This window comes from Manduca sexta, chromosome 4, assembly GCF_014839805.1.
Source record: "Manduca sexta isolate Smith_Timp_Sample1 chromosome 4, JHU_Msex_v1.0, whole genome shotgun sequence".
Classification (NCBI taxonomy): domain Eukaryota; kingdom Metazoa; phylum Arthropoda; class Insecta; order Lepidoptera; family Sphingidae; genus Manduca; species Manduca sexta.
The window spans coordinates 9,285,343-9,301,622 of NC_051118.1; the positions used below are offsets into that span (position 1 = coordinate 9,285,343).

A 16,280-nucleotide genomic window follows, 5' to 3' on the forward strand; every position below is an offset into this window, starting at 1 on the left:
TGTCGTAACGAGATAAAGATGTTGTTATAATATTAATAAGTCTTTTTTCGCGTATTAATGTGACAATATGTCACTTGCTAAGTCTTCCACGCGACTCTGTTTGCGTGAGGTCTTCTGAAACCGCATTTTTTTTCAACTAGCCTTCACATATTTTAGTATCTGACGATCACTTTCATCTGGGATACTTGCAGAATTCAGAACCTGGACCACATGAAGTAACTAATCATGTCAGAAAGTGATTGGGCAGGTACCAGACCTTCGTATATTTCTGCCAAGCACCAGTGTATAAATATGGTGTTCTATTTAAAGTAAAATTTACATCTCAAGAATTCCAGCACTAAACATTATCACGCAGCACTTTAATCCCAACTATCTGGAACACCAGTTCACTGCAGATGTTTCGTTCACGAGCGTTTCGTCACTGTGCAGACAATAATTTCACCACCTATCGATTCGTATTGACATTTCAATGAGATCATGTGATTTGTGTAAGCCGCTACTCTGTCATCTGCATATCTCATGCATTATTGATGCAAGTCTCTGTGTCTTTGGTTTGGTGTCAATCAGACTGGTCTTTCGGCGCCGCGTTTGGATAACTATGATAGATTTATAAACATTACTCTTTATTATATTATTAATGTTTTGGTCTACTACGTTCTCTCATTGCGTACCTACCTTCTTTATTCTCTGCACCATCTATAGGTTGACTGGTAGGAAATGGCTTCGGTAATTAGTTCACTTTTATACTTTTTATATGTATCAAGTATAATAAATTGATAAAATAATTGATGTGTTGATTGAGCAGATGAATTACCAGACAAATTAATTTATAATTAAACATCTACAATTGCAAAGGAATCATGCGTAGCCAGCCTTAATGGAAACCAATAAATGATTGGAGAAAGATCTCGAAGGATTTAAAGCAATAATTGATAGTTATTGGGCTTCGGTATCTCGCTTAGCGAAATGCAACAGAAAGCTGGCATTTGAAGCCGATGTTCTATTCGACAGTGGTTTTGCACCAATCTTCCCCATCTAATGCTATATACAAATCTACATCGCTAACAATTTCAACACGAAGGTAGATTGTGGTAACCGTGTTCGGTGACGCAACCAGACAATTTGACTCGCGGATCTGAATCCAAACTCCCACATTAGTTATACCATGGTTAATTCATTAGCCTGTCGCGATGTAAAGGTGGACACCCAATAGAGCTTTAGAAACGTAACATTTAACTACAGTATGTTGGCGAGCATTACGAAGCAATGCCAACTCACTCGCGAGCATTCGTTTTTGTGCGATTGCAACGCAGGATAACATGATATAGTTAAGTGGTCCCTATTCCGTCTAGGGAGCCATATTTGTTTTTTTTACAATTATTTGCGTTCTAATGAAAGGACAGCTTTGAAGGCATATAGATATAAGGATCAAAAATGCCCTTTACACGTACGGCAATCAAAGTTCTTTGGTTGGAATTCTCTTAATTACACCAGTAGATGGAAAAGGGACTGAAAGACCCCCTGACTTCAGTTTTCGACGTCATTAATAGTTTTACGTAAAAATAGCATCTAATTAAGCTTCGTGTTAATACTAAATCGGTATTTAAGTACCTCAAAAAATTACACATTTTAAGTCCGAGAACTGTCAAAAATATCTGTACATACGACATTGTTTTTTTAAGAAAAAGTAATTGCATTTTTTTTTATTAAATTGTTTCAATGTTTGAAGTGTCTACTAAAAATACCCCAAAAGCAATCGAATATTGTACTCGCGAATGTCTCAATGGCTGCCTACTTTTACGTCGCGGTGCGTTAGCGCATGTTAAATGAATACGCGCATGCGTCGATTACCACCGAAATGTGCACACAGTTATTTTAACAAGCGCATGTCATTCAGACTGACTAAATAATGATGATTTCATAGCATTATTATAACCGCTAATAATAGAAAAGGAAATATGTTAGGTATGTTTCTTGTATGCGAATTACTTTAGAGTAGGTTGCAAAGCCTTTTCATTTTTTAGCATAACGTTGTTTGAAAATGAAACAAATGTAAATACTGGAAATTTGATATTACACTGTCGTATCTCAGTGATGATATTATGCCCTGCGGACAATGAAAAATAGTTCCTATATTATGACCCTTAAATTTGACACTTTAGTTATCAATCTATTAGTAAGAGGAAAATTTGTGAGTTTCTTTGTTGTTGGAGCTAATCTCTATAACTATTGAACCGATTTTGATAATTATTTCACTAATAGAAAGCTACGTCACTCCTGAATGCGATAGGACATTTTTTATCCGGAGCAAATACAAAGCGGGGCTTTTCTCTCAGAAAAACATTTTCAATGCGACTGGACTAAACTGTATAACAAATTAACTATACCTACAATTAAATTCATTTAAAAAATAAAACAAATTGTGTACAATGATTCATACACAGAGGGCAAAAGGTGCATTGTCTGTTAATATAAATATTCACAAACTTAGAATGCAAATTATTTCCAAACAATGGTTCGTTTCAGTCTATTCTGTTTTTTTGTTTGTTAAATTAATAATACGTGCATAGTTAAAATGTGTTAATTAGTATGTATAAAAAATCATATATTTTCAACACTCAACATTTTGACTAATATATTTCGCCAATTTACATCAAAATATGCTTATAATGGCGGGAATTGTAACAATCATCAGTGCAATGTCGGACTATTCGGCAATGTATCTCTAATGCTATTTATGTTGCCTGTTTTGATTTTCCACAGAAAATAAAGCTTCTAGAAAAGGCCTATTAAAATATTATGGATAATATAAGTTAGTAGTACATACAGTTCAGGTTTCGACTCTCAAAAAAAAAATACCAAAAGCATTTTTTCAAAGCATCATTATTTTCGCCATATATGACTGCTGATGGTGAAACTGCGTAATCTACTATCCTACTTACTGTGCAATTACCCCCCCCCCCCCCGGCTCCATTCTCCTCTCAATATTCGCGGTACATAAATCCATAACGCAAATTACCACATTAATGATGAACTCTTGACGTCTTATATCAAATGATAATAATATTTTCATAGGCGTCTAATTAAACGGATAAGCTCCGCCGGGCACACGTACTCAAACATTAACATTAAACTTTATTATCATTGTGTCAAGATACAAATTCAAATGGTGGTTGATTAATCCGAAAGTAACGTGACCCAAAACGACTCGACAGATATTTGGGTACACCGAGTACAATGCGATGTCAATAACGTGACACGAGATAGTGAGACACATTGTCGCGTAATCTGCGATGGATTACATAGTTCGTTGTAAGTCACGTGGGTATCATGTGATTTGCCTCGCGCGCGTGGACTACGAACCTGTAACATGTATGTCCAAAATTGGCATAAATATTTTTCTCCACACACGCCATTTCATGTGATGCTGTCTCCGTGTAAGCTACGTGTCCCGCATGTTGGTAGGGTCAGCTTCCCTGATCTCCTCTTCGCCCTATCCTTAATCCCATTTTCAGACCAGACATGCTGCGATATCTTCCAATCATACTGCACGTGTCATGCTATAAGTTATATTATACATCTTATGTTATCAATGCACACATTGCATCATATAGGTACGTTTACGGATCCGCAGTTTTAACTCCTTATTCCTATCGTCTTAAATAGCCCCCATCACTTCCTGATCCGTATTTCTTTCAAGACTACCAACTCACCTATGATTTATCTAATATTGCCCATCTATAACCCTAAATGAAACTCCTTTCTGTAGTTTCGAAATTGTACGCTAATATACGGAAATACAGACACACAAATTAATTAAAAAAATCTCTCATCCGTCTTATATTACTCCGCTTGACTCATTTTTTTTTATTATTTTTCTGGTTTTATTGTATGTTCGTGGGATGAACGGAACGTAAATTGTGCGTGATACGGAGTGTGTAATGAGCGAGCGAGAAGGAAGAGATTTGAATATTTGAATTAGGAATGAGTGTCATTTTTTACAATATTCCGTTTGAATAGTGCGAGTTTATGTGGAGAGAAAACCGTACCTTTGTTGAAAGACAAATATAAAAGGAGCGACAACATTTATCCTTTTATTTGCAACATCCCACATGTTTACTCGTCATCACTTATTATCTATAGAACACAGTGCACCTGATATATACGTATATATCCTAGTTATGCGAAATAAAGGCGTATATGAAGTGTATTAACATAACAAACGTATCGCCGCGGGTCAAATGTCGCCGATAGCCGACTGATCCGCGCTAAAAATACATTATCATTACGAAATTATGTATCTAATTAAGAATACATAACGAGATGATTGTATCCGATGCGTGCGCATGCGTTTAATATAAATAAATTAGCAATTCTATCCAATTTGCTTTTGTTATTTAATGTCAGTTTTTGCTAAGTTTAAGGCATTTTATTTATTAAATGAGTTATATTAATTTTTTGAATACATATAGGTAAAAACTAACACCGCGGTAGCCTCAGTATTAAACTTTACTGTTTTTTATTTGTTTTATCGATTCTGCGTCTAAGTATACAGTTAGCGAAACGCCATATTGCCTGCCGTACTTCCATCTTGCTCGCACACACGCTCGCATTCATACTTCCAGTTTTCAACCTGGCACCCAGTCCTTGCGTCCCTAAATGTATTTGATTTGATTGTACTCCCAGAGACAAAAAAAAAGTGACATCTGAGAGGTTATCGGCTAGACTAATCAAATAAAAAAAACATATCCTAGTCCATAAATGCTTTTACTCTGTTGACTTTTAGTAGGAGTCATACAATAAATAGAATTAAGTTTAGATTTACAATCCGCTTTCAATGAACGATTCCAGTCGCTTTTTCTGACCTATCTGAATAATAGACCAATCAGAACAAAGTTTATCTTGACATGCTTACAAGTTACTTACTTTGACTGGTTCATTCTCAGAATCGGATTGAGATTGGGATCGTTTATTGAAAAATGCTGTTAATGAGCTCTTGTTTTTCAGTCAAATTTAGAGAACAAAATAGAACTATGCCTTAAGTTGTAAAATATCTACCTATATTTACAAATAAATAATCGGATTTCATTGATCTAAAAGACTAAACTTAAAAACATTGTAAAATTAGCTTGAATAGAGCGTTACACTAGCCCTATCAATCACTTGCATTCACATACAGGCTACTTTTTATCCCGTATAAAGATAAACCTCGACATTTATTATTCTAAAGGTATACACACACGCTCGTGATATGATATAAAATGTTTTCACCGGGATAGCGACCACCACACACAAGATATAAAACCCGCTATAACCACGTAAGTGTGCCGCGTTCCGGAATCAGCCTGTGTATACCTGGTTTTCATAGCCAGCATAATTGTGACAACTGACAAGGGATAAACATCTTCCGTCACCAACACTATTTGGACACCACTTTTTAACAATCAGGTACAGTATGGTCAAATCTCCGTGCCCTAATAAAAAAGAATCATAACATAAAGAATGAACGCCACAGGAGCGTTAACAATAAATCACCACGTGATCGTACGAGTAACATCACAGTCGGTTGTCGCACTCGTGCGATATCGTATTGATTTATACGAGCCAGTGCGCGCACGACCCCTGTCCTTGCGTTAGATGTTCAACATAATTAATACGATTAATTAATATCACAACGGTTGTTGAGACTACGTTATGTTTTGCTATTTGACTGTTAACCTTAGGCCTAAGATACAGTTGCGTACGTGTAGGCTGTCGCGTTATGTTCTAACCCTGGAGCCACACTCGCGAGTGAACCTTATAGAAAACCTGCTCACGAGGTGGTACAGGCGGAGACTACGCGAATGCTACAGTATAGTATTGTTTACTACAATATGGACGTTATTGAAGTGGCTACGATTATTGCGTTGTATTACCAAAAGATTACAAATATTACCCAAAGAAAAAGATAAGATAATACGTCGCAACATGACAAAACAGCATAATGCGCGTGCGCTAGAGTTATCTAGAGTGTGGTTAGGTCGCGTCGCCGACGGCGTCCTTTGACTACGGACACAAAACTGACACCGCACCCCGCACTCACACTCGCGTCGTCCTTTAGCCCAGTGTGTGGGTGCGTGGTGACAGTAGACACAAGATCTGCATCCATGATTTGTTAAGCGTACAGCTGTCGCAAGTTGCAATAAAGAGCGATATTAACCGTGTATTGAATATCGGTCTATTCGTATTGGGCTTCCTTAGACTTGAAATTGTGCTTGTTTTTCTTCTTGTAGCTTGTATATGGTATTAAAAGTGTAGAGTACCGAGTAATTCGGATCTGTGCTTGGAACTGATTATTTGCATTTCTTTTCTGTAATTCAACTATAGCTATGCACGAGTATGAGTCTTGGTTGTTTCCTATTTCACAAACTTAAAATTCGTTATGGCAGAATATTTATATCCGCCCGGATATGTTTAACATACGCCATGTCAGCCCACCCAAGTATGTATAACGCGTTCCGAGATCAGCCTATATATATCCGGTTTTAAGCAAGCCAGTATACTTGCATCAATCGGCGCGAGATAAACCAGTGTCTCGTGAGTCAACACTCCATATAGAGTCCACACCGCTAACCACCAGGTGCAGTGTGTCAATTTACCACGCCCGTATTGCAAAAGTTTAACATAAAAAACCATAAGCGCACCTAATGTACTTATCATCACACCATCCTCATTTACATACATACTTCATCCTGATCATCCTCCGATCAAAACCCAAATAACATTACAAAAATATACTCTCATCAAACGGACAAACAGAATAACCGTCAAGTTATGACATAACAAGCCGTGTGTAAATGTTATTGGTCGCTGTACGTAAACACTGGCTTGTTTGCGTCGCTCGGACCGTTTGGCGACGCGGAGGGGGTCGGCAGGGCGACTTCAACAACATCGCGGGTTAGATATAACCGGATGGTACACGTCACACGCCACTGGACGGTTCAAAGGCGATTATAGACGTAAACACTCCACTTTTGTAGCAAATATTGCGACGACTTGGTTCTCAGGCTAGGCCAGCGATTTTAAAAGAACTGTGGTTACTTCTCAAAGGCAAGTCGCGAAGAAGTCCTTGTGAGTTTTGGTTACGCAAAAGTAAACAGCAGTAGCCCTGCCCTGGATATTATGTTTGGACGACTAAATGATAAAAATTAATTTCAACCATAATAAGTATTACGACTGCTGCAAAGTTCTCCGAATAAAAAGTCGACAAAAACATGCCAGCATCTCGGCAGAATTTCATCAGTAACTAGGCTTTCCGTTCTAAAAAATAAATATGTGTTTTAATATGAGCGAATTCATGATACCGTCACCTTCCTTCAATAAAAGAATTATACTATCACCTGTAAAGCAAAATAGCATCAGTATCCTGACCTGGTACGCGTTCCACTGGTGCAGCAGGTGGTGGTGGCAGGCGGCGCAGGCGCGCACGGTGCCCTGCGCGTCCTTCGGCCGCGAGCGCGGCGGCCGCGGGTGCTGCTCGCCGAAGATAGGGAAGTACGGCTGCTTCGTCTGGAATACACACCAACGGTCATGTTATCGCTGTTATGTGATAATTAAGCTAAATAATATATTGGGAATTATGATAGGATATTTAATCCCCGTTTTTAATAATCTATCCCGATCGCTGTATTCAATCCATCACGAACGTAGACCAATCAGAACAGAGTTTTATTTGACATGGTTATAAATATTCATTTTGATTAATTTGTTCTCAGAATTGGATTATTTATTGATCGTTTATTGAAAACGATAAACCATAACATGGTTTTGTAATCTACTGTATCTATGGTCGCCGGCAAACCAGCGCAACGAGATTAGACTACGCCAAACGCATGTTTATGCGCCAACGCAAACGTTCGCAATTTGAATAACGCGATTGTCAAAAATGGCAGACGCGCGACTAAGGACAGGGTTTCTTGTATACGAGACCCCAAATAGATAGGTAATGCCAAAGGGTAGGTAATTCTACCTTCAAGTAACAATGTGCAAGCACTGCTGTGTACCAATTGAAGAATATTATCAAACTTAGCATCGAACCTTTAAAGAGGAGGTATACAGTTAAGTTCTAACCAGATGTGATGGTTTATTTATTTACTAACTTCTAATTGACAATTTGGTTTTACCTTAAACGCCTCACACTAGGCTAAGCCTGTATCGTGAGGCGTTTTACAAGAATATCTTATATTCAGTAATATAAACATGGAATCTCCAGTAGTGCGACGATTATTATTAGCTATTTTTCAAAGTGGGTATTAAGGAAGTAAATAAATTTATAAATAGTGCAAAAATGGAAATTAAGTCTAGATCTAAAATTCATAAAAGAATAATTGTATAATTTCCGAGATTAGAGTATATTCCAAAAACATGTTATATTTTAGATATTAACCCAACACGCTTTGCTTAGGGTACAATTATCAATGCATCGCTAACAGAACCGGCTAATTCCGCACATAAACCGCATCATTTATGTTGTCAATAGAATATTTACATTCGTCGTAGTGTTGCCAGTGGTATTTGTATAAGGATTCTAAGTATAACCTTTTTGTTGTGTATGTACTAAAATCGTTTTTGGCTTCGGCAAACATTTCAATAAAGTCCATTATCCTTAAATTATAGTCTTTCCACCTCCAACTATATTTTTGTATTCACTTATGCTATTTATTTGATATTTTTCCGTGATATTTTTTTATTATTCTAATACAATCACGAGTCACATCAACTAGCTGAAGGTTCAAGTTGAAAACCAGCGCGAGGCACACCTTGCCCGACATTTTGTGCTGAACTGGAACTTTTTCTGAGGTATCATAAGATGGAAGAGCGGCGATAGCCTAGTTGGGTCTGGAACGGACTGCCGAGACGAATGTCAGCAGGTTCAAATCCCAAGAGTACACATCTCTGACTTTTCTAAAAAAATATGTGTGTCGTCTTTGTGAATTATCGCTTACTTTAACGGTGAAGGAAAACATCGTGAGGAAACCTGCATACCTGAGAAGTTCTCTATGTATACGAATTTCGAAGGTGTATGAAGTCTAGGCCCGCACTAGGCCAGCGTGGTGGAGTAAGACCAATTCCCTCTCAGTAGTAGAGGAGGCCCGTGCCCAGTAGTGGGACAGTATATAATACAGGGCTGATATTATTATAAGATGGATGTTGTTTGTACAGTCTATACATATACAATATACATATTACTTATTTTTGTACGTTGTTTATAAATGTTTGTATGCGTCCCAGTATACTGTACGAATAAAGTGGCCCACGTAAGTGTGTCGCGTTCCGGTATCATCGTATGTATTGGATACCAACAGGTCGGAATAATTGTGTCGACTGCCGAGAGGTAAGCATTTCTCGCCAGTGGACATTCTATTGGCCCCCACTGGTGCATTGGAGTCACTTTCCGTTAACGCATAAAAAAATATTTTCTTTCTTTCTTTTCTTTCATATCCATCTGTCTCAGTGGTCAGTACGTGGTTAACACGCCAGCGCTATCGGCAGCTCTGTTTACAATGAAGACAGCGCCGCGGTTCAGGGGGCGCGACATGACACTCGGCGATAACCACAACCGACGTGTTTAATGTTTACCCCTCGCGGCGACAACCTACATGCATGCCATACTAACACTTCACCGCAGCTTCGTATGAGTTAAATCATGTTCTTTTTTGGTAAGATAAACAGTCTTGGATGCAAGCCGCTTCCAACACGTCGACGTGGAGATCCTTGGGGGAGACCTAGGTCCGGCAGTGGACTTCCTGTGGCTGATGATGATGAAACAGTCTTAATTACAAAACATGTTTTAGCGTTAAGAGGTGGTTAAGAATTGCATCAATAGCTGTCAAACACATCACCGGTTTCCTAGTTTAAATCTTATTAAGAGGCAAGATGGCGGGGTTGACTTACAGCTGATCGAGTAAATTTGTGTTTTAACTAAGCATAGCTTTGCGATTTTTTTATAAGTAAGACTGATAGGGGACAAACGCATACGATCACCTAATAGTAAACGATCACCGGCGCCCATAAACCTTTGCAATACCAAGGAGAATACCGACCTTTTAAATAGGAATACGCTCTTAATAAATAAATACTAAATACATAACACATGTTGAGTGGTAAATAGATACTTACTCATTGGACGAGTTCACTCGTTCAGATGTTCAAGGCGATAAATTTATAAGTAGGTAATGCTTAACGTATTAAGTGCGATAATTCATCATGTAAATAAAGAGTCGGAGTTTTCGTTATCGAAACAGCATCAAGTGAAATAGGCCCTTCGCACACTTACCGTAAAGTTTAGTTAACGTAGGCGAATAAACCAACAAGTATTAAGAAATTTTACCTAAAGGCCTGATAGCAGGGTAATGAGAAGTCGATACGTATGATTCACGGTCAGTTCAATACATATAACTATACATCGCGAGCGAAAGCCAATCATCATCATCATCATCATCAGCCCCTTGCAGTCCACTGCTGGACATAGGCCTCTCCCAAGGTACGCCACAGAACCCGGTCTGCTGCTTTATACATCCAGTCGTTGCCGGCCAATGTCGGCAAAAGCCAATGTCAATTAGATAAATGTTCATATAAGTAGTGCTGGCTCCAAACTAAGACAGGAATGTAGAGTTTTATCATCAGTGAATCAGTTAGTATACCCGGTTTCGAATAGGTCGGGTTTGTGTCGACTGGCGAGAGATAGTCATCTCCTGTTAGTCGCCATTCCATCCATGATCATGACTTTATTCCACTTACCATCTCGATCGATGGGCTCACTTTACTTTGCTTGCTTAATAAAATTACACTCGCAAAGATAATGACAGCTTGCATGAAAAATATAGTTTGCAACATAAAAAATAAGAATTCACGATACTAAGTGACGTCACATGTATTATAATGCGGTCGTGTGAAGGAGATAGTAAAATGCATTGTGATCCCCCATACACGTCCAAACTGCATCAATTTTAATATTTTCACAGATTACACCCGATACAGTTAATTGCCACTCAGCATAAAGTTACGTAAACAAAAAGATAAAATCCAGAGAATTAAACATCTTCTATAGTCTAGATTTATCATGATTAATTAAAAAGAAAAAAAAATACAGATTTTCTATTGTAAGAATAAACAATACATTTCCTACGTATTGTGGCTACATTTATTAATATTTAAATTGTGTGAATATTATGATAATTAAAAGCTTCCTTCATAAAATAAGATTTCGGTGCGTCGCCATTCATTATTTTACAGTTACATATTTTATACTGCCTTTTTTAATGCCAGTAGAGCCTGTAACTCGAGTAATATGGAGCCATTGTATAGATGTTAATCGACTAAAACTAATAATAGGTCAAAGAATAATAATTGGGGCAAATTTTCGAAGATTGTAATTCTCTTAGCGGGGTAATTTTAAATCAATATTTAAGAAATGTGTAGGGTAAAACTAAGATTGTTTTTAATACGTGTTATTGGATCGTCAGCCTCTTTCTAGATAGCAGAATACACAGCTGGAATGATAAGTAACTAACCAAAGATGATGGGAAATCTATGCCTCTAATCATACAGATGGGTATACAATAGCCAGCGAAATAATCTTCCATGAGATGGTGATGGTTTACTATCACTATCTCTATCTCATACCAAGACAACACAGATCAACTTGCAAGCGCAGCGAAAACAAGTGCGTGCGCGCATCTCCCCGCGCGTCCGCCGTCCAGTGCAGGGTGACGGGTGCGGGGTGACGGGTGCGGGGTGACGAGTGCGGGGTGACGAGCGCGATAACCGCAGGGCCGCAAGGTCAACCCGACACTAGAGATATTTTCCATTGCGATAACACCGCGGCACCGAGCCACCCGGCGACCCCGCGCGATAGCCTCAGTGGCTGTTTCAATTTATCGGCTATTTGCTGGCGAGGATTGATTGGTGACGTCATCGTGTAGTTGGTCTAGTGGAGGCGTAAGCGTGAAGCACTAGGTTCAATTTCGAAATAATACTTGTGAATTGCCCGAGATAGGAATTTATATCTCATTTTATGACAATAAGCTCAACTCCAAACCACATTACAACATGTAAGGAATTTTTATTCGTATTTTGAAAACAAACTAACAACTAAGAAAACAATGCATTGTTTAAGAGCATTTGTTTAATTATCCAGTCACGAGTTGCCAATTGTTCTTCATGATTATCATCAGAATTATCCATTAAGTTTTTATGTGAAATCATTTGTTTGATAATTAGACACAGAAAAAAAAAAGATATAAAAATTATCATCAATTTTAGAAACGCTGTATAATTAAAATATTTACATTCATAAAATGAGCTAAAAGTGTGAATATTATTTACATTTATACTGCAGGAACGAGAGCGTAAAAATATAATTAATTAGATGTCGGCAACAGATCTAACACACAACCGCGTACGCACATCACGCGTCACAAAACTTGACCGGGCTATAATAAAATAGTGGTTCACTTCGAGCCACTGACAGGAGACTATATCAAATATAAAGAAAATAGTCCGAGGCCTTTAAGCGAGTTAAGATTAGCAAGAAAATTTGCAGGAGTTGACTTCGGCACGCAATTTTTACCACGTATTTGAAAGGTTGCAGGAGTTGCAGTTAGTTACATGTCTAAAACATTATGAAAATATTGCTGCTAGTGTATACGCATCGAGAAGTCTTTGCGCTATATAATGCTGCTAAAATTGGTAGTCTAAACTTTGTTTTAGTCCGGCCTACCCCTGAGTAATGGAAAAAGCCGGCAGTAGGTCATCGGTGTATCAATGTTTTGTTACTTGCGTCCTTACGCCAAATAAATGATGAATCATTCACACAATATCGTTTAGATTTGATTCAACATATTTTTCTGCCATTGACAGGGCTTAAACTTTAACCTCTGAAAGCCCAAATTAGATCCTTATAGGAAACTACCTACATTATCTCCGAGTAGCCTACCCTAGCTTAGTTTTGTGAATGGACTTCAACATGAGCGACGTCGCGTCCAAAAGATAGCTAGCAATCCCAATATTTCTGACATTATAGACGTTCATAAGTAACGGTGATGCTACTTTCGCGTATATTCTGCCATAAAAAAACCCCAACACAAAGCTATTAGCGTCTGTTTATAAAAACTAACAAATAAAACCGAGTGATCCCTATTATCTGGCGCAATTACGGTCGGTGTCGCGGGTCGCGGTGTATCGCGAGCATTTACATACTTTAACGTAAACAACGGTTAAACTAGCCGCTTTGAGACTGGCTTGCACAACGACTTACTAAACATGTTTAGCTCTCAATATATTTAAAACCTCGTGCTGTCACTGTCATTCATTAGAAGTTGCTGAAGACAGCACTATGCTTAAAACATATTTATCATTAATCATGTTCAGTGAGAAGTTGTGCAAGCAAGGGTAAGTGTACGGTTTAAATGAGTTCTCAGCCTTAATATTATTTATCTAATGTGGTGACTACAGTCCAACACCTGTTCGATTATCAGGAATACAACTATATGAAGTCTTAGTTCTTAGACGGTAGACCGAAATGGCGATTGGAAACGAACCAGAACGTAGATAATAATGGCAGTTGATTCGTTGAAGGATCTCGTGAGGCCTTGGCCGATTACGGGCAATTAGTATTACCATAGGATTTTTTTTACAGCTTTCAATGACGAGACGAGCTTGCCGTTCGCCTTATAGTAAGCGATAAGACCGCCCATAAACAGTAGAAACACCATCCAACACCTTTAATTACAAAGTATTGTTTGGTATTCCACTGCGCTCGCCATCCTGAGACATCAGATGTTAAGTCTCATTATGTCCAGTAGTTACACTGGCTACAATGTCCTTCAAACCGAAACACAACCGTGACTACCCAGGCGGAGCCTCACATATTAGAGACCTACCAACTCTTATAAGCAGTTAGGTACTAAACTTTTTAATAAACATTATAACCTAGATAGCGGCAATACGCACAATGAATAGACCGCCAGAATATCTAGTTTTGAAAGTAGATCAAATCAGCATAATTCTGGCGATGTCCTAGATGAGTGTTGTGACAAAAACCTGAAATCCAAAATGTCACTCGACATCATCCATGACATCAACTTGCTTAATAAAAAAAAACTAAATTTTAAATGCTATCCATAATATATATAAATTATTATTTAAGTAATCAAGGAATTAATCACATTATGAATTGGCTAATTAATTTTATCGATAAATTTCTATAACGACATACGCTTATACATATAGTTAACATATATGTTAATAAAACTGAAATTAGGTGATGTTTATCTCGTATGACTTAAATTATCATTCGAATTGATTTATTAATCCAGATTATAAATAGTGATATCTTTAAGTGTTTTGACACAACCGGTTGTAAATTACGTGAATGCAGGTTCGATTTAGAGAAGACGAGAAATAATTTATTGTACAATTCTCAGAAACCTGTCCTATGCTTTTAGGCCTAAATAAAGTATTTCAAATTATTGTATCATCCTTAACATAGATGTAGGAAGTTTTAATTAGATGAATTAAACGCAAAAATCTCTGAACGAATATGAATGATATTTTGCATACAAATAGTCCCTATCCTAGATCAACATTTAGCCTTTTTATATCGAAAAAACAGCGAGACGCTTTGCCAGAAAAGTCTTTCAAAATGCGTCGGTCGAAACCGCGAGCAAAACTAGTATTATATAATCCCGGAGCTCGTCTTATCTATTGCTCTTATATCCTCCAAACGAACCGGTAACAACCGGCCACAAACTTATCAACATCGAATGATCAAACCACTTCGAACCGATCCGCGTGTAATTTCGAGTCAATCTGCGCGCGCGCATTAACGATACTTACTTTTCGTTGCCGACTTATCGACGGATGTCTGAACAACCGGAGCGAACCGGCCGTAACGTAGTCATGTGAATATTAGTTTGAAACGTACGACCTATTAACATGCGCCAGTAGGAGCAAGGCTGCTTGATAACTGATAGTGGAATGAGAGGGGACTGCGGTGGGCAGGAGGGGGACTGAGTATAATGGTGACAGCTTGTTTTCAATTGGATTTTCTCGTTTGCATTTCTATCATATTTTACAGATGACTGGTTGACTGGGCAGGTTAATGAGGTCAATTGAAAAAAGACTCTATTATCATGTGAAAAACGGCTCGTTTTATTGTCAATTGGGAAGCAATGTTGATAACGGGCTAGGTTATAAATAATTCGAAAATAAATTCAAGCGTAAACAAATTTTATCAATGTTTTTGTGCTAAACATTTAATAAAGTAAGATTTATCCGTAACTATGTTCAAAACTGTCTCATCTTCGAATATATCCGATAATTTGATCTGTGACCGATAAAATTTTAGCCGATAGAACGCTCCATCGCTACCTACACTGGCAAGTGAATAACGTTAACGGTTATGTTGTTCTCACCGGTCTTGCGGCCTAATGTCGACACTCGAGAGTATAGCATCCGAGCGAAGTCGACCGAGTCCCTAACCTATGTACACCCTACACTGGCATACCAACCAAAACCCGCGATGACCTTTTTATGAAATGAAATAAAACTACTTTCGCGAGAAACCCTATACATTAGTTTATTTTCGTTTTCTTTCTCGTTAACATTTCCAACAGGCGTATGCCGTTTAATAGTTAAGTTTTACGCATTATTTATTATAATTTATGATTGTGACGCAAAGACAATACATTTAAAAATAGGATAATGGTATAATATCGATAAGTCACGTGGCCTATGCCCTTTACAAGACCATAATATCGATAATGCAAAGTTAAACAAACACGATTAAATGTATACAATATAAGTCATTGTCCGAGTTATTTTTCACTCGATTCGCCCGCGGATCCGGCCACGTCACAGTTCTTTTCCACAGAAAACTTATGATCTACGGGATGATGGCCTTTGTGCCAAATATAAATATTATTTAAATACATTAAATGGTATCAGAGAACTTCAAAGGTACGTGAAGTCAGCCAACCCGCACTAGGCCAGCGTGGTGGACTAAGGTACTCTCTCAATAGTAGAGGAGGCCCGTGCCCACGGCCAGTATACATATAAGATTATTATTGATAATCATTATTTTGAAAGTTATTCTTTAATTTTTATATATATATTAATATCTTTATAAAAATATAAAATATTACTATCATTATATATTTATATTTTTATAACTTGTCCCGTTCCCGTCGTATTTCACCAAATCTGTGGGCTTATGGAGAAACAACTTCAATGGTTTATAT

At 37.8% G+C, this 16,280-nt stretch overlaps 1 protein-coding gene across 1 annotated transcript in view; it reads right to left on the reverse strand.

Moving 5' to 3' along the window:
- Positions 1 to 16,280, reverse strand: part of LOC115445299 — a 192,793-nt gene that overhangs the window by 90,267 nt on the left and 86,246 nt on the right. Inside the window, exon 7 of the mRNA XM_037442192.1 lies at positions 7,411 to 7,548. Within this exon, the coding sequence (XP_037298089.1) occupies positions 7,411 to 7,548 (138 nt within the window). The remainder of the gene's footprint in view (positions 1 to 7,410; positions 7,549 to 16,280) is intronic.